At 36.2% G+C, this 22,620-nt stretch overlaps 1 protein-coding gene across 2 annotated transcripts; it reads right to left on the bottom strand.

Annotated features, from left to right (window-relative positions):
* Window positions 1–1,138: 1,138 nt before the first annotated feature.
* On the bottom strand, window positions 1,139–16,877 carry PAK1IP1 (PAK1 interacting protein 1). Of its 2 annotated transcripts, none has more exons than XM_007487962.3 (10): window positions 16,452–16,877; window positions 12,407–12,569; window positions 11,181–11,301; window positions 11,022–11,096; window positions 10,412–10,464; window positions 8,568–8,713; window positions 8,389–8,486; window positions 4,188–4,287; window positions 1,856–1,976; window positions 1,139–1,354 (listed from the first exon to the last, which is right to left on the bottom strand). In XM_007487962.3, the coding sequence occupies exons 1-10, from the start codon at window positions 16,533–16,535 to the stop codon at window positions 1,155–1,157; spliced, it is 1,161 nt and encodes a 386-aa protein (XP_007488024.1). In that variant the 5' UTR covers window positions 16,536–16,877; the 3' UTR covers window positions 1,139–1,154. The 2 variants fall into 2 exon arrangements, with proteins under 2 accessions (XP_007488024.1, XP_007488023.1); XM_007487961.3 differs by having other exon boundaries at window positions 1,856–1,979; window positions 16,452–16,876.
* Between the last annotated feature and the right edge of the window lie 5,743 nt (window positions 16,878–22,620).

The following is a 22,620-nucleotide window of genomic DNA, read 5'->3' as shown; positions in this document are numbered from 1 at the left end:
ATCTTTGGAAAAATACAGACCTTTGATGATAGCCCTGACTTATGAAAAGAGTAGATTGAAATTTCAGATAACACACAATGGGTTGCCAGGTTTCCCAGATTTTATTCCTGCCATCTTTATCCTTTTTTCCATGTAACCTAATACTTGCAAATCCAAGTACTTGGTTTTTTATTTCACTCACATAACGTGCCCAACTCATAAAAGCATTCTTTAGATAATTATCCCCTTTCTTTAACATTACCTTACAAAAGAAAAGTTTTATTTCCTCATGTAATAAAATTTTTACTATATTCTGTTCATTGGGCTAAAAATAAAATCTATTTTCTTTACTGCTTCCTGTTCATCTTTACAGGCTTCTCTGTAGAGCTGCATTAAACACTCACCTTTCTTATTGCTCTATTTCAATAGTCTGAAATATAGTTAGGAGACAACTGCATTGCAATGAGCAGCTTGGATACTGTGTCATCTCATTTTTGTTGAGAATATTGAGCCACAGGTGAGCTAAGATTTGTTTCCATTTTTTTGTAGATGGGGAAAAAATTCTTTTAATTCTTATACTTCTCTACATCATTTAGAAACTTTTCCAACATGCACTGTTGGGAATCCGATAGCTTAATGAGTTCTACTAGTGCCTTTGTTATTCTCACCTTATTTTTCCTGTTTTCTGTCACTCTGAATAATCAGTTATTTTACTGACATTCCCAACAGCTCAATGAGATAGAAAATAATGGTGATAGCTTTAAATTTCCCTAAAAGTAGCCATAAGCCAGTATATTAAAGTTGGATTTCAATACTTTCTAGGATGAATATGTACTTTCTGAAATCAAAGCAACTGTTATTTTTTCACTAAGGATTGATTTCCCCCACACACTAAAAATCTCCATCTTCATCCATTCACATTTGAACTGGAAAATAATAGGGTTAGAACTTCTAAAAAGGCAGAAAATTCAAACATTATTTAGTTTATATAACAAAAATATATATTTTGTTGCTATATGATACACACAACACAGAGATCTCTAAAACACAAGAAACTTTCATATATGTACCATGAACTTATCATATGTAGAAATTCTTTTAACCCCAAAATGAAAAGAATTACACAAAATTTAGGAATAATTCCATTACAAAAACTTGCTTGAATTTTCAAAGATTTATTCACTGATTTGTACTTTCTTTTTCTTCTTCTTTTCTAGTATACCTTCCATTTTTCTTTTCTTGACTGTCATTGGGCTTTCTGCTTTTGTTGGTTTTTTACTATCCTTAGTCCAACCAAATTTCTTGGATTGTTGCTGTTTTCCTTCTGAATCATCAGATTTTGGGGGGCTGGTTTTGAACTCTTGTTCTTCTTTTACTATAACAGAAAAAAAAAGTGACAGTGAAGAAAAATAAAGGTATGTTTTTAAACACCAAGGCAAATTATCTTAATGATGAAATACAGAATAGATATATCACATTCTCATCAGAGCACAACATATACATTAATAGGTCATTGGCACTCAAACTTATCTGCTCCCTGTCCAGTATTCTTTGCCAAAAGTAATTATGATACAATGAACATTTAAGTCAGCAAAAAAGAAGGGATCCTGGGCAGTCAGTTCTCAGACCTGGACCACCCCTTCCTCTTGGGGAGGCACAAGGTGGGCTTATTTTAAAAAGACTCAGTAGCTCTGCATTTCCAAAGTTAGAAATGTTATTGTGACCTTCCTAATAAATTGAGAAGAGCAAGAAACAAACTAACTGTAGCCAGGGATAGAATCTAAGATGTAAGGCCCAGCTGGCAAAACTCTTAATCACAAGGATATACCTTTCAAAATTTTAAAGGTACTAGATAGACATGGCAAATGTCAATTACCAGGAGAAGGGGCTGCAGTAGGAGGAAGCTGATCTTTGGTGTGTGCAACTTTGTCCAGCCACACTCCAAGGCACGTGAGTCTGGCTTTAGTGTTTACTTCACATAGTAAAGATGGAGGAGTCTTCTGAAGCATGAGAAAAATAAAATTCAAAATATGTTCATGTTAATTATTTTAATGCAATTAGGTTTTTCATATTACCCACTGAGGAAACAGTAGAACTTTTAAGATTCATACAGTAAGCAGAATTAACTTTAAAATAACGTCCTTTAGTTTTTATTTCAGCATTAGAATTTGTAATACCACAAAAGGTAAAACTTCATAATAAAGTAGTTAAAATATGGACAAAAATCCTGAAATACAACAATCTAGTAATAAAGCAAGACAAATTACAATTTCCAAACCTTACCTATTGACAGTCTATTCACTTCATGAAGTAGTTAATGGAACAAAAACTCCATCATAACAAAAGGCTTTTAATCAGCCATTGCAATTCTTCATAAAGTGATATGACATGCAAAATCAATAGAAATCATAGACATTATATGAAAATACTTACAAACCTATTATGTCATGATTTTACAGATTATGGCCCTGACTACACACTATACCATTCATTTCCCTAATTTGATCTGGTGCTAAATGCCTTAGTGGATAGAATGCTGGAATCAGGAAGATCTAAGTTCAAATTCATTCAGACATTAGTTAAGCAAGTCACTTAAATAATAGCACCTTACTTGCCAGGGTTGTGGTGAGGTTTAAATGAAATAATATTTGGAAAATGCTTGGAACAATGCTAGCTATTATTATTATTATTATTACTATTATTATTGTCCTCCCCTTTCTACCTCAAAATTATGTGACTTTAAATCCGACTCAATGATAAAAGATAAGTGAGATGGGATTTTTTAAAAGTCCACAAAGAGCAATCTTGAGTTGCTAAAATGTAAACTTAAAAAATGCCTCCAAGACAACAAATTAAGTCAACAACTCTCTCATTTCATACACCTGGGATGGATGTGTCTCTCTGGAAAGTTTTAATCAAGATCATTGTGGTGAGATAAAGTGCAGGAGAACAGAATTTAGAAGTAGGAGGTGGCTTGAAGTTCACCTAACTATTTTTTAGAGAGCAAACCAAGGCCCGTATTAAGGGAAGTGACTTGTCAGACACAGATAATAGAAGCAGGAGACTTTAATTCAGGTCCTCATATTCAGTATCTTTTTCTTTCTATTACACCACAATGCCTCTGGCTAAGTGTTAATGAAAATTTATTTCATGATATGTTTATCAGTTTCCTCTTTGAATTTTAAAAAAACTATCAACTTTCTCTTAATTCATATCTACTCATTTAACTCTGAATTTACTCATTTAATTTACTCATTTAACTCTGAAAATCTATAGTGCTAATGGGAAGTCAACAATTAACAGTAAAAATTTCTCAAACACTAAATATACTAAGTATTTATTTAAATAAATATACTAAATACTAAAAACACTAAACATTCCAAACACCATAGAATAACAGAACAATTCAGATGGAAGTCTATTTCACTTCCCAACAACCTGATTCTTAGTTGTTTTAGATATTAGCTGTTAGTATTTTATAACTGCATAACACTTTATTATAGTGCTTTATCTATACTATTCCATTTGAGCCTCATGACCACCCTTTTGGGTAGGGAAAAGCACATATGTCCCCAGGTCAGGTTTTTGTGACCACTGCGACCATGTCAGTTTCTCAGTCCTCTATAGAAATGAACACATAATAACTCATATACACATACATATTTATATTCATAAAATAACCCCCCCAAAATGCAATGAAGAGTAAAATTTTCTGTCATTTAGATATATTCATAAAAAATATTCATGAAAAGCATTTGTCAAGATGCCAGACTGTGTCACTCTAGATCAGCGGTTCTCAACCTCTCAATTTGTAGCAATGAGAATACATAATGCATATCAGGTATTTACATTGTGAATCATAACTGTAGCAAAATTACAGTTTTGAAGTAGCCACCAAAATAATTTTTTGGTTTGGGGTCACTGCAACACGAGGAACTGTATTGCAGGGTCATGGCATTAGAAAGGTTGAGAACCACTGCTCTAGATAGATGTCTACCCACAGGCCCAGCTCTATGGGGGTTATGCCTATTTTCCAGATAAGTTAACTGAGATTTCAATAGGTGCCACAGATGTCCAAGGTCATTGAGTTACCAAGAGTCAGGACTCAAATTCAGGTCCTTGGCAATATGAGGAGAAAACTAAGAACCAAAACTGCAGTAAGAGCCCTTTTACACTTATTTATATTTGTACTATCCTAATGCACTGACCTTATTTGGGTTATGCCTCCACATTTTAATGAAGCCATCACTCGATGCTGTAACAATAACATGATGCTCTGCGACTTCAAAGCTGCAAATGTCTTTTACTCTAGAAAAAAAGAATTAATCTGATGACAAATGGCTCCTCAGGCTATATTTGAATGGGGCTGGGAAAGGGAGTCAATACATGCTTAACTGGAAAGCACAACAGAAATCTACTGGGAAGGTTGCTAAAGATCTCCTGCAAATGGTGCCTGAGCTAAAAATTAAGCCAGAGTTGCTAAAGATGGGGGTCAGGAGAGACACTTCTAACATAACAGCAAATATCAAAACAGGAAGAAAGCCTGATTGGCTAGATTGTAGAGTACATGACAGGGAGTAAAATGTAACAATATTAGAAAGGTAGGGAAGGCCCAGGTTGTAAAGAGCTTTAACTAGCAAAAGGCTTTGTATTTGACCCTGATGGTAAAAGAGAGACCCTGGATTTCCCAGAGTAGAAGAGTCTGATGGTCAGACTTACTGGGGTTTTTTTGAGGAGAGGGGAAATTGGAGGTGTCTCTAGAGAGCTAGGAAGAAACCATTAGTCAGAAAGAGAATGAAAATTAGAGGAAGAATGGGATGTTTATGGGGGCAAAGACAGTAAAGGAGGATGGGTTCAGGGATACAGGTAGAAACAATGGCCTTGGCTAAGAAAAGGGCCACATCGTTATTAGAGATTAGACAGAAGTTAGTAGGACATAATGTCAGAAATATATGATAGGGGGAGAAAGAGTGAAGCAAGAATTCTGGTCAAAGAGCCTAAATATTTTTGGTAATATATAAGGCAAGGTCTTTAGCAAAAAGTATCATGAAAGAGTTGGAAGAAAAGGATAGAGACAGATGTTGTGGTGGGTGGGACAAGGAATCAAGTAGGGTAGAGTAGTAGATAATATAGTGAGGGCACAATTTAGAAAGCTAAGCATAAAATATTAATAATATGGAAATAGGTCTTGATCAATGATACATGTAAAACCCAGTTGAATTGCTTGTTGGCTATGGGAGGAGGAGGGGAAGAGGGGAGAGAAAGAACATGAATCATGGAACCATGGGAAAATATTCTTAATTAATTTTTTAAAAAAGTTAAGCATAAGTCAATAGTGCGCCCATCAGCATAGTTTTGCTATGCATGTACATAGAAGCAAAGAAGTCAGAGATGGGATAAGCCAGGGCTGGCAAGTACACATATAAGGGAACAAGAGATTCAATTGAGAACAATGAATAACTGAACTGGAGATAATACTAAGAAGGAAGAAGAATGTAACCAGAGCAAAAATGAAAGCCTGGGAGACCACTGAAGAATGAGGGGATTATAGAGGGCAAGGTGAGGAAAAATAGTAGTTTTAAGAGATAAAAAATTATCATCAAATAAATTTTAGAGTTCTTGAATATGAAAGCAAATATGATAAATAAATAAAATATAATAGCAAAATAAAAAAGCATGACCATCCTTGTACATAGCTGAGGTTATAGGAATTCAATACAGTGAAATTCCTTAGAATAAGAGGACTTGAAGTAGAGAGGAAGACTGTGAGATAGGCCCTGATATCAATAAGGAAAGAGGAAGAGGGAGCACCTGGTGTAAAAAATAGACTCGAATACAGGACTACAATCCCCACAAGCCTTTGCTCCACTTCCCCAAAATACTTTGTAATCTCACGGGAATTCTGAGGTGGGCTGAGATCGAGGAAGGTATTTAAGCTGATTCAAAGGCTTTTGAAGGGCTCTCAGACTCTTGGACTTCCGTTTTGGGGCAGGCCTGGCTTTTTTCATAATGTAGGTGAGGTTGTGTCTAGGCCACTCTATGGCCTGGACACGTGTTTCTTATCCTGTATTTTCTTTAATCCTTAATCTTCAATAAACCTCTAAAAAATATAATACTCCTTGCAGAGAGAAACTAATTTCTACCTGCCTCAGTCTCCCCATATATTCCTAAATTTTAATCTTTACACTGGGTGGTTCAGTGGATTGGGAGCCAAGCCTAGAGATGGGAGGTCCTGAATTCAAATCTGACCTCAAGCACCTCCTAGTTGTGCAACCCTAGGCAAGTCACTTAACTCCCATTGCCTAGCCCTTACAGATCTTCTGCCTTGAAACCAATACACAGTATTTATTCTGAGACAGAAGGTAAGGGGAAGGAAGAAAGGGAGGGAATGGAGGGAAGAGAGGAAGGAAGGAAGTCTTAGGAGCTGGCATCTGAGATAATAGCAACCAGAATCTAAATTGGCTGGCAAATTTGCATTCAATTAACCTCAGAGGAAAGGTTAGTAAGGAAGGGTAGTAAAGGGAAAGTCTAAGAGTGGCAAAAGAAACAAAATATACTAAGGCACCTCACTAGGACCAGTGTGTTCAAAGGCTATCAGGCAAAGTACAGTCCAACCAACTTCCCTTTCCCTCGTAAACCTGGTCCTCCTGATTTCCCTATGTCTAACCATTCCAGTAACAGTAGTGGCATTAAATATTCACCCCAGTCTCCTATGTTCTAGTGTCTATTACCACCCAATCAGTTACTAAGTCCTATAATTCTGTCTCATGAAATTTTACACACAAGCCTTGCCATTTTCTCTAATCCCACTGCCACCACTTTGCTATGAGCCCTAAACAGCATCTATAAGGATTAGTACAATAGTAACAAGTGCTTTCCATCACATTCTAGTCATGACACATCCCAATTCAAAACCATCAGTTTCTGGTCAGCATTCAGATGCACTGAATTGTTGTGAAATAGAAAACCCACTGACTCAATATAGATAATTTAGGTAAATAAAGTCAAAAAGCCAAATTTCTCCAAGTCAAGGTAGAAAGTTAGATTTTATTGGAAGAGAGCCAAGTCCTCCAATAAAAACATTCTCTTGCATGTATTACATTGTTGGACCCCAGCAAGAGACCATGCCTAGAGGTTGAGACCTGGTTTATATAACAAAATGAATATTGTTGTACAATGCTGATGACATATCACAAGACATAACATCATATAGACCTTATTTAGAAACAGTTACCCAATTAAAAAGTTGATTGGTTAATTCATTTCGGAAAGCCCATGTTAGTCTAAAGGTCAAGTCAAATGGCCATTTCCTCTCTCATCTACTATTTTATTAGCTTATTTATGTTTTTATTTGGGGGTTTTGCTTTTATATGAGTATTCTCTTACAACAATGACCAATATGGAAGTATGTTTTGCATGATATTACATGTATAATCCAGATCAAATTGTTACAATGGGGGGGCGGAGTGGAGAAAAGGAGGGAGACAATTTGGAGCTTAAAATTTTCGAAAACATGTTGAAAATTGTTATTACATATAACTGGGGAAATAAAATATATTTCTGCATGAAAATTAAAATAAATTTAAAAAAGAAATTATAGTGGCCAAGCTTAGCTCTAATCTCTTTCTTTGCAGAGGTGGTAAATTTTGGATATGGAACACTAAAGATAATGGACATTTTTATGTGCTGGTCAGTTTTACCAACTTGTTTCCCTCCCTACCCTTTCCATCCTTTTAACTCTTTGATATAAATAATGACTTTCAGGGAAGAGAGTGGTGGGAAGGATCCATAAGTGAAAAATATAATTTTTCAAAAAATTTTTTATGGATTATAATCTGCACAGGTAGAAGGAAGCAATATCCACACTGATCAGATGGATCCACCAATGTATTATGGAGGAATATAGATAAAACCTGGTCAGAAAACCTAAGTTCAAATCTGGCTTTAGATAGTAGCTATGTGTGTTCTTGCTCAACTATCTTCATCAGTTGTAAAATGGGACTAATTAAGCACCTACCAACTAAGCTTACTGTGAGGATCAAATGAGATAATATTGAAAAACTCTCATCACAGTGCCTCACACATAGTAGGCACTTCTTATATGAGCTTCTAAGTCAAGCACAATAGGCACTTAATAAATGTTTTTTTTCCTTCCATATTATTATAGGAATCATCACTTATACTGATATTATGTTGAAATCATAACCATGATAACTTTAGTTGGTATATCATCACCGTACATTTTTAGATTCCATACTAGCTACTGCCACAAAGTACTCTAAGATATTTTTAAAATCTGATTTCAAAAGACATTGGGTATGTATATGTGAATAATAAACATCTAAGTCTAAACAGACACTTACACAGGTGGTATAAAAGAAATAAGTTGAAATGCTAAGAAGCAAATACCTGTTTTCATGAGCCTTAAATTCACAGAGACATTTTAGTGAATCACAGTCAAACAACCTTACAATTTCTTCATCTCCAGCCACAGCAAGTATGGAATCCTAAGAAAGAAAGAACAAAAACAAAATAAGGTACCTAAATAAAAAGACACAAAAATTCCATAACTAGTTATATGTACTTACTGAAATAAATGCAACAGAAGAAATTCTCTTTCCAGTGGTGATGGTACCTGTGATGGATGCAGTTTCAAGTTGGTAGATGTCTATCTTGTTCATTGTGACAACTATATACTTCTCTCCACCAGGGGACCATTCTACTATGTGAGCATCTATAGTTTTAAAAATAATTAAAGAAATAGTTGTCTAATAAATAAAAATTACAAAAATCATAATAAAAATATTTCTACAAACTTTATTAAGAAAGTTAGGAGAATAGAGGACCAAAGTAACCACAAATTTAGGGCTGGAAGGGATCTTAGAAGTCCAACACCCTCATTTTAGAGATGAGGGAAATGAGGATCAAAAGTAAAAAAAAAAAATTAAAAAAAATGATTTGCCCAAGTTCACTAAGGTGTTAGGTGATAGAGCTAAGATTGAGATCCAGGTCTTTTTTTTTTTAACCCTTACCTTCCGTCTTGGAATCAATACTGTGTATTGGTTCCAAAGCAGAAGAGTGGTAAGGGCTAGACAATTAGTGTTAAGTGACTTGCCCAGGGTCACATAGCTAGGAAGTGTCTGAGGTCACATTTGAACCCAGGTCCTCCCATCTCTAGGCCTGGCTCTCAATCCACTGGACTACCCAGCTACCCCCCGAGATCCAGGTCTTATAATTCCAAATCCAAAACTTTTTACATTGTAGCATACCACTCCTTCCTCCCATCATAAATAATTTTTCAGGTAAAACTGCCAATCTTTACAAAACTACTTCAACTGCCAATATAAAATTAAGAGCCATTCTCCAATAGATTAACTAGTCAAAGGAGATGAATAATTTTCTTTTTTTCCCCCTAAGGCCTTACTTTCTGACTTAGTAACAACTCTAAGATAAGAGGGCAAGGGCCAGGCAAATAGGGTTAAGTGACTTGTCCAGGGTCACATGTGACCCTAGTCTTTCTGTACAAGCCTAGCACTCTACCCACTGTATGACCTAAATGCCCTGCAAGATGAATATCTTCAAAGAATTACAAATTATCAACACCCAGAGGAAAGATGAAACAAACCACTAATAAAAGAAATGCAAATTAAACAACTCTGCAATATATCCCTCAAAGTGGCAAAGAAAATAAAAGATGAAAATAGTCAGTGTTGCAGGAGCTACTGAAATAAAGGAGCTGTGAAATGATCCAACCGTTCTGGAAAACAATTTAAAATTATGTGAGCACTTTACTTAATTGTTTGAACCCTCTGACTCAGTGCTCCTATATCTGGGGGTTTAGCAATCAACAAAATCAAAGACATAAATATCCCATATAAATAAAAATATTCAAAGCAGTTTTTTTTAACAATAGCAAAAGCCTGGAAATAAAGTAGAAACCCCAAAATTGGAGAACATCTGAATCATTTGTGGCATATGAATATAAATATTTTTTCCAATTCTGGATCTATGATTTTCCTGCACTATTAAGTAGCTAACATGAAAAATTCAGAGATTCGTGGAAAACCTTGCATGAAGTGATGAAATGAACATAAGTCAGAAGAACATAAATCATGCTCGTAACACATTAAATAAATGCAACTTTTAAAAAGGCATATAAATTCTGATAAATTGCAATGTTTAATATCAGTCCCAGAGGACTGAAACTTCTCTTCTTCTGAAAGAGGTGGAAGACTATGGATATGGAATGTGGTAGACTGTGAGACTGCTGGATATGTTTATTGTTTTTACTTAAAAGTTTTCCTTTGTGTCAAAGGAGGGTTCAATTGGGGGAGGAAGCCAAGGGTTGCTATTAGGCAGAAATTACTGTCATAAAAATAAAAGGCAACATAAAACTTAAAAACCAAAAACATTCTGCCAATTGAATACTCACTTTGTTTTATATTTTTTATAAATGCAGATCTTCCTTCAATAAGATTCCATGTTCTATAAAACATAAGTTTTCTGTTACCATCATATATGATTACCAACTAATGCTTAAAAAACATTCAGATGCTAGAAGGAAGCTAAATCAATTAAATGTTAAGACATACACAGAGAACATGATACATGATTTTATTAAAAAAATTACAATTTTGTGATTTAGATGAGCTATGGTCTTTTCTAACAATATCTGAAGAATTTAGTACGCTATAATAATAAAATTTAAGAATGTCTCTTGCCTCAATGCATAAGGGAAAAATGCAATATGGTATATTCAGTTTCCATCATCATTTTTACCTTATATTAATTATAAGAAACATTTTACTATGTATTTGATCCAAAAGAGATGTTCCCATTTTAAGAATTAATTAATACTATAAAACTTTCCTTCACATCAATATATCCTTAAAAGCCTAATAGTTATGTCCATGTTAGACATAAAGAAGAAAAGCACCCAACTAAGATAGTGAAATATGCTGCAGTAAAAAGTACTTGTTTTACTTGGAGAACAATGACTAGTATATTACTGCTAACTAAAAACGTGGTTAACTATTACTCACCGTAATGTTTTGTCTGTTCCCACTGATAGTGCTAATTTGCCAGATGGATGAACAGAAAGAGAAGTCACATGTCCCCTAAAAAAAAAAAATTATAGTTTGGCATCCAATTTTGGTTTCCAGGTAAAGAATTCCAATAGAAGGAAAGAGGTTCAGACTCACTTATGTGCTTTAATAGACTTCAAACAGTCCCATTTCTTTGCATCCCAAACACAAATCAGTCCATCATCTCCTCCACTGATTAAGTGCCCGTTACCAAAGAATTTCAGGCAATTTATTGTGCCTATCAAGAAAAAAGAAAGTCAAGGTTATAGTAATTATATTATTACTGTACTTTTCAGTTGAACATTCCATTGTATAACTTTTCATTATCATATACAAGATGCTAACAGTTTAGCATTGTTAAAATGGAGACTACAAACGAACAAATTAAATCTTTCATCTATTGATTTGACACATATAAATTCAAACAGTGAGGCAGTGTTTAATAGTAGAAGGTTCATCAGATACAGTCAAAGAACTTGGATTCAAATCTTTAGTATCTGTTTTGACAGTTATATCACCTCTCTGGGCCTCAGATTCCTCACTGTAAAAATGATGGTACTGGTACAGGTGTTCTCTATAAGGTCCCTTCCAGCTCCAAATATATGAACCTATCACTGGTTTCTCCCAATGTGGTAGTAGATATGTGTGCCTAAATGACTATCGACAAAGTGGGGCAGTCAATGACTAAAAAATGTCTTTGCTTCCTAACTTTGTTACCCTTAACAATTGAAGATAGAATTCAGGGCTGTGGAGTTATCAGCAATATCTTCCCAGTTAAGGTAGCTAGTAATACAGTGGATATAGTATTCAACCTGGAGTCAGGAAGACATGAGTTCAAATTTTGCCTCAAACATTTATTAGTTTGTATGACCCTAGGCAAATGTAACCAAGCAAGTCACTTGACCTTGCTAAGTCTCAGTTTCCTCAACTATAAAATAGGGATAATAATAGACCCTACTGTCCAGGAGTGTTATGAGGATTAAATAAGATATATTGTAAAGCACATATTAAAACTTAAATTATTAAATTAAATTACTAAATTATTGAGCCTTAAAGCTCAATTTAAATGCTAACTTTATTATTCCAAGTGAACTAACTTACCATAAATAATCTGGCCTAAATTGTAATACGTGCCCAAAAGGTTAGATATATCAAATAAACTCTAAGGTTACCTTCTGATTCTAAAATTATGATTCCAAAGGATACAACTATGTTGATGTTGCAGCCTTTCTGAGCACTTCATGTTAAAAGAAAAAATAATAAAAGAAAAAATCTCTTAAGTACCAATGTATATAAATGCAATACAAAATAATATAGTTATCACAAAAATAGAATTTCCTTACCGTTATGATGTAGCAGTGCTCCATGTTCTACCTTCTTTTTCATATCATAGATATGAATTGTTTCATCTTTGCTTCCAGTGACCACAAAACGATTATTTACAGCCACTGCTGACAAAGAGGCAGCATGGCCATGGTGGGTGAAGTTGGCCACAGGGGTCCATTTCTGAAAGTGAATAAGACACACTCTAAAGCCATAGTCACAACATGTGTTAATATAACTTTGACAAGGAAACAGCCTCTTTCCTGAAGCTGTAAATGAATCCTGCTACAAAGGCAGCAAAAAAAGAAAAAAAATTTAAAATCTCAATGAAAGGAATCATTGGACAAATAAAAACTAAGAAACGAATAAAGAAGGCCAGCATGTCATCTGAGAACCTGGCAGACAAAATATGGTATTAACACTATGTCTTCATTACACTGTCTGCTCTCTATCCAGCATCCTTATCTCTTGCTCACCCCATCTTTGGACCCTGCTTTTAGGTCCCCTGGCTACAACAGGTAAGCTTTAGCCTTACCTTGACCAGAACTAAGCCTCCATATCATTTCTACTATGTCACCTCACACATATCATTCCTTTTCCAACTATCATTGACATGTCTCCCCTCAGACAGGAATTACCTTGATTTTTTGCATTTATATCCCTATATCTCAGCATGGTACCAAGAACACTGTGCTTATCTCTCCTCTGCTCTATCTACATTACCTAAGAAAAGTTCCAAAACACCATTAAGATTTGTGAAACTACTTCTGTATGGCATTTACCATTATATATATTACACTATTCTAAGGAACTGAGTTGATCAAATAACACATGGTTTGACACCAAAAATCATTCAATAATATTTTCTTAGCTGTCCTTGCTATTCTCTAGAATTCTGCATTCAGTTGGATATATCTCTCCCTTTCTTTACTTTTTGCTTTTCTTCTTTCTTCAGTTATTTGTAAAGTCTCATGAGAGAGTGATTTTGCTTTGGAATTTTTGTTGTTGTTGCTGCCTCCTGTACAATATTACTAACCTCTGTTCATAGTTCTTCAGGCACTGAATCTACCAAATATAATCCCTTAAATCTATTCATCACTTCTTCTTCAAGGGATGTAAAGAATCTATATGCCAATTAAGAAGCAATATTTAGAAATGGACAGTCGAATCATTGATTGGTTTAAAATTAGAAAAGGAGCAGCAAGGCTATTAACTTATATGCAGAATACATCATGCAAAATACCAGACTAGATGAATCAAAACCCAGAATTAAGAAATAGGAAGAAAAATCATCAATATCAGATATGCAGATAATAGTAGTCTGAAGGCAGAAATGAAGAATAATTAAGAAGTCTCTTAATGAGAGTGAAATCAGAGTGTCAAAGCTGACTCTAAGCTTAACAACTAAGATCTTAGCAGTTAGTCCCATCACTTCCTGACACAGAGAAAGAAGAAATAGAAACAGTCAGATTTTATATTCTTGGGCTCAAAGATCATGGCAGATGATGACTGGAGCCACTAAATTAAACAATATTTGCTTCTTGGAAGGAAAGTTATGGTAAATCTGGACAGTATTCTAAAATGCAGAGATAGTACCTTGCTGACAAAAGTCTATATGGTCAAAACTACAGTTTTTCTAGTAGCACTGTGTTAGTTTTCCACAAACAGATAAATGCAAAAATTGGACTGTAAGGAAAGCTGAATGCCATAGAATCGTATCACTGCTTTCAAACTTTGGTGCTAGAGAAGACTTTTGAGAGTCTCTTGGACAGCAATAAGTTAAAATCAGTCAAAACTTAAAATTAAATCATACTGAAGGCAGCTGGGTAGCTCAGTGGATTGAGAGCCATGCAGAGAGACAGGAGGTCCTAGGTTCAAATCTGGCCTCAGACACTTTCCAGCTGTGAGACCCTGGGCAAATCACTTAACCCTCATTGCCTAGCCCTTACCACTCTTCTGCCTTGCAACCAATACCTTCCATCTTGGAATCAATACTGTGTAAGGGTTTAAAAAAAAAATTTAAATCAGACTATTCACTGGAAACTCAAATACTTTAGTTCAAGCTTAAATACTCTGACCACACAATGATAAAATAGGACTTGATGCAAAAGACCTTAATATTGAGAAAGAGTGGAGGCAAAAGGAAACAGGAACAGCATAGGACAAGATGGAGTGTTATGAAAACAAGCATGAACTTAGTTGGACTTTGAGAGATAGTGAAGCACATATGGGCCAGGCATGCTATATGGCCTATGGAACCACAAATAGACATGACTGAAGGACTGAAAACACATAAAAAAAAACTAACACCCACATATACCCCAATGATGATGCCCAGAAAGAAGTTAGCTTATCAGTTCTTGAGGCAATGTCACTGCCATACAATTTTTCCACAACAAAGATTTGCAAAGAATGATTTACACTAAAAAAGTCTTTAATGTTTTTAAAAACATTTTGATTTCTCCAACCATTCTATGAAATAGAACCACGCATTATTATCCCAATATTACAGATGAAAAAAGTTAAGGGGCAGTTAGGACCCAAAAGCAGTTCTGACTCAAATGCCAGGCAACTTCTCTCACAAGAACACTCCAAAATTTCATGAGGCAAACTAAAAGCTTACTTGAAAGCAGGGTGGGCCAAGGGAATGCTCTTTTGATATTCAACTTCAAAGAATGAACATGTTTCTTTTCTAGGTGGGATAATTGAGACAGTATGTATAAACTTTAAGTTCTGTAACTACCAGCCAATATCACCATGGACAGTTCCCAGAATTGATATAGTTAATTCACATTTACAAAGGATCTTAAATTTTCTAGTGCACTATCCTACAAAAACATGAGATAATGAGAGTAATATCACTACTTTGCAAATGCTGAAATGGAGGCAGAAAAAGGTTAAGTGATTTGTTCAGTCATTCTAATTAATAATTTTATAAAGTAAGGAAGGGGAGATGAAAGAATTAGAGAATATGTTCTTTTTTTTTATTTTTTAAACCCTTACCTTCCATCTTGGAGTCAATACTGTGTATTGGCTCCAAGACAGAAAGAGTGGTAAGGGCTAGGCAATGGGGGTCAAGTGACTTGCCCAGGGTCACACAACTGGGAAGTGTCTGAGGCCATATTTGAACCTAGGACCTCCCGTCTCTAGGCCTGGCTCTTAATCCACTGAGCTACCCAGCTGCCCCCGAGAACATGTTCTAAAAGAGGAACTTCAAAGTTTTGGATCTTAAAGGCAGAACAGTAACTTGATGGTGGCTGAGAGTGGTTTAAACTCAGGTTCATACTGCAGGGAGTGGCTCAAGAAGCTTAAAAGAATATAGCGCACACACACCACCACCACCACCACCAAGAAAAAAAAAAAAACTCCCGCCTCACCTATCAATAAACTCTATATGGCAGAATGAGTACCGCATTGATAGTATTGTACAGACAAAAAGCATTATGAATATCAAGGAGGAAGAAATCAATGTGGACTTAATAATACCTGGAAAAGAAAAGGGAAATGGGAGGGAGGAGGAAGGGTTGAGGGGATGGCTGCAATAAGTAAGTCAACAAGCAGTAAGTCCTTAATAAGTTCCAGGCATTGCGCATAAGGAGAACTAATGGTAACGTTAGCACAGCACAGAATACTGTACTTGAAACTCATAAGATTTCTAGTAAAATGCCAGCTTTGTAGTTACCTGTAACCTCGGTTTCTTTATCTGTAAAATGGGGAAATTAACAGCTACACCCATTGATTTTGTCAGCGAAGGTATTTGCAAATTTGAAGTTCTACAAAAGTGAGTGCTGATTAATTCTATGGGGGAGGGAGCATTCACTTCTTTTTGAGCCTTTCCCCCCAAATCACGTACATCTTCTGAAACTCCTCCTCGAGCTAAAGATCTCCGACAAGACTAGGGAGCTTGGGTCTCCTGCTCAGTACTCGGTCCACGTGACCTTCGACCACGGGCTGTCACCCAGCGAAGATGGAGTAAATCTCGAACCCCAATTCCAAACCCCCAACTGCAGTTCTGGGGCCCAGGAAACACACTCTTGACCCTGACTCCGTCGCCCCAGCGCTCACCTCGTTCTGGCCGCTCGCTCCAGGTTCCCTATGCACCGCGAACCCGAAAAGAACTTGCTCGTAGCACCCACAGACCAGCTCCATACCTCCGCGCACGCGTCTCCTTGCTTTCTTTCCGGAGTGTGGCACCCGGAGGAGGGACTATCAATGGAAGGGTCCTTCTCCTCCCAGCGCTCGAGTGACGTCACTGGCAGTACAGGGCTGCCCTAACGTGTGCCTATGTTTTAGTAAGTACCAACCCCGTCCGACCGACAGTTCCGCGGATTTTCCCAAGATAAGCTATGACAACTCAGAAAATTATATTTGACAGGAAATGTTAGGACCACCTCAAAAGCGTGGAAGTGGAAATAGAAGGCATTTCCCAGAGTTGGCCTGGTGTCGCTAGTTTAGAATAGACTTCCGCTACGTCATGACGAAAGAGCTGAGAGGGGGCCTGGCCATGGGAGAGTGTGAGCAGCGGGGCGGGGACGAAGGGAGGGCCTTACGGGGGAGGGCGGAGACTTGAGGCGGGGCTTGTGGGTGGGTGGGTGGGACCAGAGTGCTCGGGGCGGGGCTTTGTGGGGCAGAATGGTGCTGGGAAGCTAGATTCTTGATATAAGTTCTCACTTCTTGATCAGTTTCCTTTGAATTTTTAACCTGTAGGCATCCCCAGACTTACAGATTTGCTGAAAGTTAATTTTTTTTTAATATACTACTACATATATTATACAACAGTATCAAAACTATGTGGTACTGGCTAAGAAATTGAAAAGTATATTAGTGGAACAGAACAGATAGATATACAACAAACAGTAAAAGATTGTAACCTTATATTTGACAATAGTGTAGATCCAAGTTTTTGGAGATAAGAACTCCCTATTTGGTAAAAATTTCTGGGATGGTTAGAAATTAGTTTGGCAAAAACTAGGTATTAGATCAATATCTTATACCATTCACTAAGATCAAAATGGATTTAGGCATAAAGGGAGATATCATAAGCAATTTAGAAATACAGGGAGCATGGTACTTATCAGAAAAAAAAGGAGAGGAACTTATGAATAAACAAGAGATGGAGAGCAGAGATATGTAAAATGATCATTTTGATTACATTAATTTAAAAGATTTTATATAAATAAAATCCATGTTTCCAAGATTAGAAGGAAAATAGAAAATTTTGGGGAAATTTTGATTGACAGTTTCTTAAATAGAGGTCACATGTCTAAAATATAGGGAGAACTTTCTCAGTGATAAGAATAAGAGCCAACCCCCAACTGATAAATGGTAAAAAGATATGAACAGATTGTTTTTGGATTAATAAATCAAAACCATATGTAGGCATGTGAAAAAAAAAGTTCCAAATCACTGCTGATTAGAAAAATGCAAATCAAAACCATTCTGAGATATCACCTCACACTCAAATTGGCTAAACTGATAAAAAGGCAAAATGATAAATGTTGGAGAGGATATGGAAAAAATGACTACAACATTAAACTGTTGGTAGAAATTCAAACTAATCCAATCATTTTGGAGAGCAATTTAGAATTATACCAGAGAATTACAAAGGGGTGTCTACAGTTAGACCTGGCAATGCCACTGTTGGGTCTGCTTTTCATGGAGATCAGGGAAAAAGAGAAAGAACCTATATGTTCCAAAATATTTATAGCAGCTCTCTTTGTGGTAGCAAAGAACTGGAAATTGAGGGTTGTGGAAAGGAAAACTGAATCAAGCTCTGGGCTTTCTGCCACTTAGGTGGAACCGACAGCAGTTAGAATGTTGGAGGGAAGATATTGACAATGATGACAGTTGGTGGGGGGAGGGGACTGGGAGAGTGACAGTTGATCTCCAGGCTGCTCTTTTTCCTGGCCCTTGGACTGGAAGGAGCACTCCCTCCCTGTCCTTGGATAGAAGTACCTCTATTCCTGGATTTTCCCAACTGTGTGCTCTATCTGAATTCCTGTGATCCTGTCATCGAACAAAAGGATTTAAGGGGAGTGTTTTGAATTGTAAAGCTGGTCTTTAGGATGCTAGGCTGAAGTGCCAGGCTCAACCAGCTCTGGTCAGAACCTTTTCTACCTCGCGCTGTCTACTGCTAACACTTTGAACTTAAGAAAAGCTAGCATAGATTAGCATTGACAGGAATAAAAGAAACCCTCCAACAGCCTACAAGGCCTGACCTCAGCTCAAAAGCGTTGCTGACAAGAGTCAGTGAGCCAGAGCTAAAGATTCTGTTACTAAGGAAATGAAGAAAGAAATAAGGAAGGAATCAGCTGGCAGTTAAGTCTTTTGCCTCTGGATTTCTTGAGAGCAGGAGGTCTGTCTCTGCTACTGGCAGTTTGACTACTGACAGTTGGAGAATAAAACCTCATTTAAAGAGGTTGTGGGTGGTGGCTGTTGATTTATTAGTGTAAAAAAGTTAGTGAATCAATTTTAGATAGTGGAGGTTAGATAGGCCTGGTCTGCCCAGGCAAGAAGAACCTGTGCTCAGAAGAAAGAAATAGGATTTTAGAAATTTTAGTTAGTATTAGGAATTTAGGTATAGTTATAGGGTTTTAGAATAATATTTTCTCTTTCCTCCTCCATTTTCTATCTGTACTTCTCAAATTAAATTAATTGTTTATTCAACTGCTCTCCTCACTTTGTCAAATTCCTACCATTTAACCCTTACACAAATATTTTTTTTTAAATACATGCTCTGTACCCCAATGCCCAACATTGGTCCCTTGATCTGAAACAGGTAATTTTTTCACCCAACATTTTAAGATAAAATGCTTCAATCATAGCTCAAATTAGGTAGGAATTGGAAACAAAGTCTGAAAAAAAGAAGACCTTTCTTTGGGAGTGGATATACCGAAAGACCAGATTAAAATGTTAGCTGGACTTTACTATTAAGATACAGAAGTTGCTCTTTAGCAAAGGGCTACATTTAAACTCAAGAAGATGAGTTTTCCTGACTACAAGGCCTGGCACTTTATTTACCTTGCTACCCTAACTTCATTAGTTAGGAAAGGTAATTTTATAACTACTATCAGAGCCAGTTTTCTATCATCAGAAAGAAAAAAAGCACAGATGAACAAATACATATCAGCATGCCTGTTCAGCTGGATTGGTCCAAAATATATTTCCATAAAGCTTTGTCTAACTCAACTTTATATTTTATGAATCAGTTATAATTAGTGTAAAAACTCTTCTTTTGAATAAATACATTATTTTGAAGCAAAGCTTGTGACAGTGAATAATTTATATATATTTTTAGGTTTCAAGAACATTAATTCAATGGCTTTATACAGTTCAGCCTACTGAAATTAGTGGACTGATTTCGTTAGCAAAATTAAAATTCAGTTATCATTAAGCTCTTACCATATGCAACTTCCTGTCTTCAAGGAGCTTACATTTTACTGGAATTTTTACCTTGTAAAAATGTAATTTCACATCAGAGAGTGCACTAACAACTAGTAGTATCAGGAAAAGTTTTGTTGAGATGTAGTGTCTGAGCTGAGCCATAAAGGACAATAGGTATTTTGACTTGAGAAAAAGGCAAGGAGATGGGGTATTCCAGATGGTTTAGGCATCAACTGAAAAGTAGAATGCATCATGAAAAGTAATATAAAATAAGATTTGAATAGTAGGTAGGAGGCATAGTATAAGGACTTCGGCTGTCAGGTTGAGGGATGCTATTGCTGAATGGAGTGATTGGACGTGTCAGATTCCAGAAGTACCACTCTGAGTTAAGAGTGATTGTTAGTAAAATAATGCCTGTACCACCAGTATATCTCCCAGTCCTCCTATCTCTGTTCCAGGCAAGGTGGTTTTCCCATTCACTGCCAGACTCTTTGAAATTCTACCTCACTTCCTTTCTTATGTGGATAAAGAACTCAAGTAAGGAGAAATCTGATTCTGCTCAGCAGCCTGCAGTATAAGCCATCACCAGATTCTTCTTGTTCAATGTTCTTCCCCCATTTCCAGGGGTCACTATTCGCTCATTTGTGATGAATGAAAATTCTTAGAGACTGGGTTCAAGATAAGAAAAATCATTCTGTTGATTAGGCTAGCAATAACTAATAAATTAATTGGTCTAGGATCTTTCTAGGTGGTCAACACATTTCATTTAGAGTTTTGAGGCCTTAAATACAATTTTGGAAACTCATTATCCAGACCTCTCCTAAACATCTCTAATTAGTAGACTAATAATGAGGCAATGGGCTTTTCCAGGCCCTCCCTGATCCCATTATGATGATGAGGAAAGTTACATGCCTGATCACAGGATTCCAGTATCTTTGCTGATTTAGATGGAGAAAAAAGGTTAATCCTGGCCAAGGATGACTTTCATCTATTTATTTTAATGGAGAGAAGACAAGGACATTGCCATGTGCCCTCTGAAATGAGTTTTTCTTTACTTAGAGAGTATAGAGTTTATATTCTTAATCTTAAATTATCCCATTTTTAGAAGCTGCTCTGGGGCAGGGAATGTGAGGGAATTCCTAGGATTGTCAAGTCAAAGAAATGAGGAAAAAAGGAAAGAAGAAAAGCAAATTAACAGCATCAAGGATGAAAAGGTGGACCTCACCTCCAACGAAGAGGAAATTAAGGCAATCATTAAAAACTACTTTGCCCAATTATATGGCAATAAATATACCAATCTAGGTGATATGGATGGATATTTACAAAAATATAAATTACCTAGACTAACAAAAGAAGAAATAGAATACTTAAATAATCTCATATCAGAAAATGAAATCCAACAGGCCATCAAAAAACTCCCTGAGAAAAAAATCCCCAGGGCCTGATGGATTCACAAGTGAATTCTATCAAACATTCACAGAACAGCTAATCCCATTACTATACAAACTATTTGACATAATAAGCAAAGAGGGAGTTCTACCAAATTCCTTTTATGACACAAACATGGTACTGATTCCAAAGCCAGGCAGGTCAAAAACAGAGAAAGAAAATTATAGACCAATCTCCCTAATGAATATAGATGCAAAAATCTTAAATAGGATACTAGCAAAAAGACTCCAGCAAGTGATCAGGAGGGTCCTTCACTATGATCAATTGGGATTTATACCAGCAATGCAGGGCTGGTTCAATATTAGGAAAACCATCCACATAATTGACCATATCAACAAGCAAACCAACAAAAATCACATGATTATCTCAATAGACACAGAAAAGGCCTTTGATAAAATCCAACACCCATTCCTATTGAAAACACTAGAAAGCATAGGAATAGAAGGGTCTTTCCTAAAAATAATAAACAGTATATATCTAAAACCATCAGCTAACATCATCTGTGATGGGGATAAACTAGATGCATGCCCAATAAGATCAGGAGTGAAAAAAGGATGCCCATTATCACCTCTATTATTTAACATTGTACTAAAACCACTAGCAGTAGCAATTAGAGAAGAAAAAGAAATTGCAGGCATTAAAATAGGCAAGGAGGAGACCAATTTATCACTCTTTGCAGATGATATGATGGTCTACTTAAAGAATCCTAGAGAATCGACAAAAAAGTTAGTGGAAATAATCAACAACTTTAGCAAAGTTGCAGGATACAAAATAAACCCACATAAGTCATCAGCATTTCTATATAATTCCAACACAGTTCAGCAGCAAGAACTAGAAAGAGAAATCCCATTCAAAATTACCTTAGACAAAAAAAATACTTAGGAATCTATTCTCCCAAGATAAACACAGGAACTATATGAACACAAATACAAAACACTCTCCACACAACTAAAACTAGAGTTGAGCAATTGGAAAAACATTAACTGCTCATGGGTAGGACAAGCCAATATAATAAAAATGAACATCGTACCCAAACTTATTTATCTATTTAGTGCTATACCCATTGAACTTCCAAAAATTTTTTTTACTGATTTGGAAAAAACCATAACAAAGTTCATTTGGAAGAACAAAGGATCAAGGATATCCAGGGAAATAATGGAAAAAAATGCAAAGGAAGGTGGCCTTGTAGTCCCAGATCTTAAACTCTATTATAAAGCAGTGGTCATCAAAACAATTTGGTACTGGCTAAGAGACAGAAAGGAGGATCAGTGGAATAGACTTGAGGTAAGTGACCTCTGCAAGACGGTCTATGACAAACCCAAAGATCCCCGCTTTTCAGACAAAAACCCACTATTTGACAAAAACTGCTAGGAAAACTGGAAGACAGTGTGGGAGAGATTAG

The sequence above is a fragment of the Monodelphis domestica genome, chromosome 3 (genome assembly GCF_027887165.1).
Source record: "Monodelphis domestica isolate mMonDom1 chromosome 3, mMonDom1.pri, whole genome shotgun sequence".
Lineage (NCBI taxonomy): Eukaryota > Metazoa > Chordata > Mammalia > Didelphimorphia > Didelphidae > Monodelphis > Monodelphis domestica.
The sequence above is the reverse complement of the archived record's forward strand: the minus strand, read 5'-3'. Positions and strand labels throughout refer to the sequence as shown.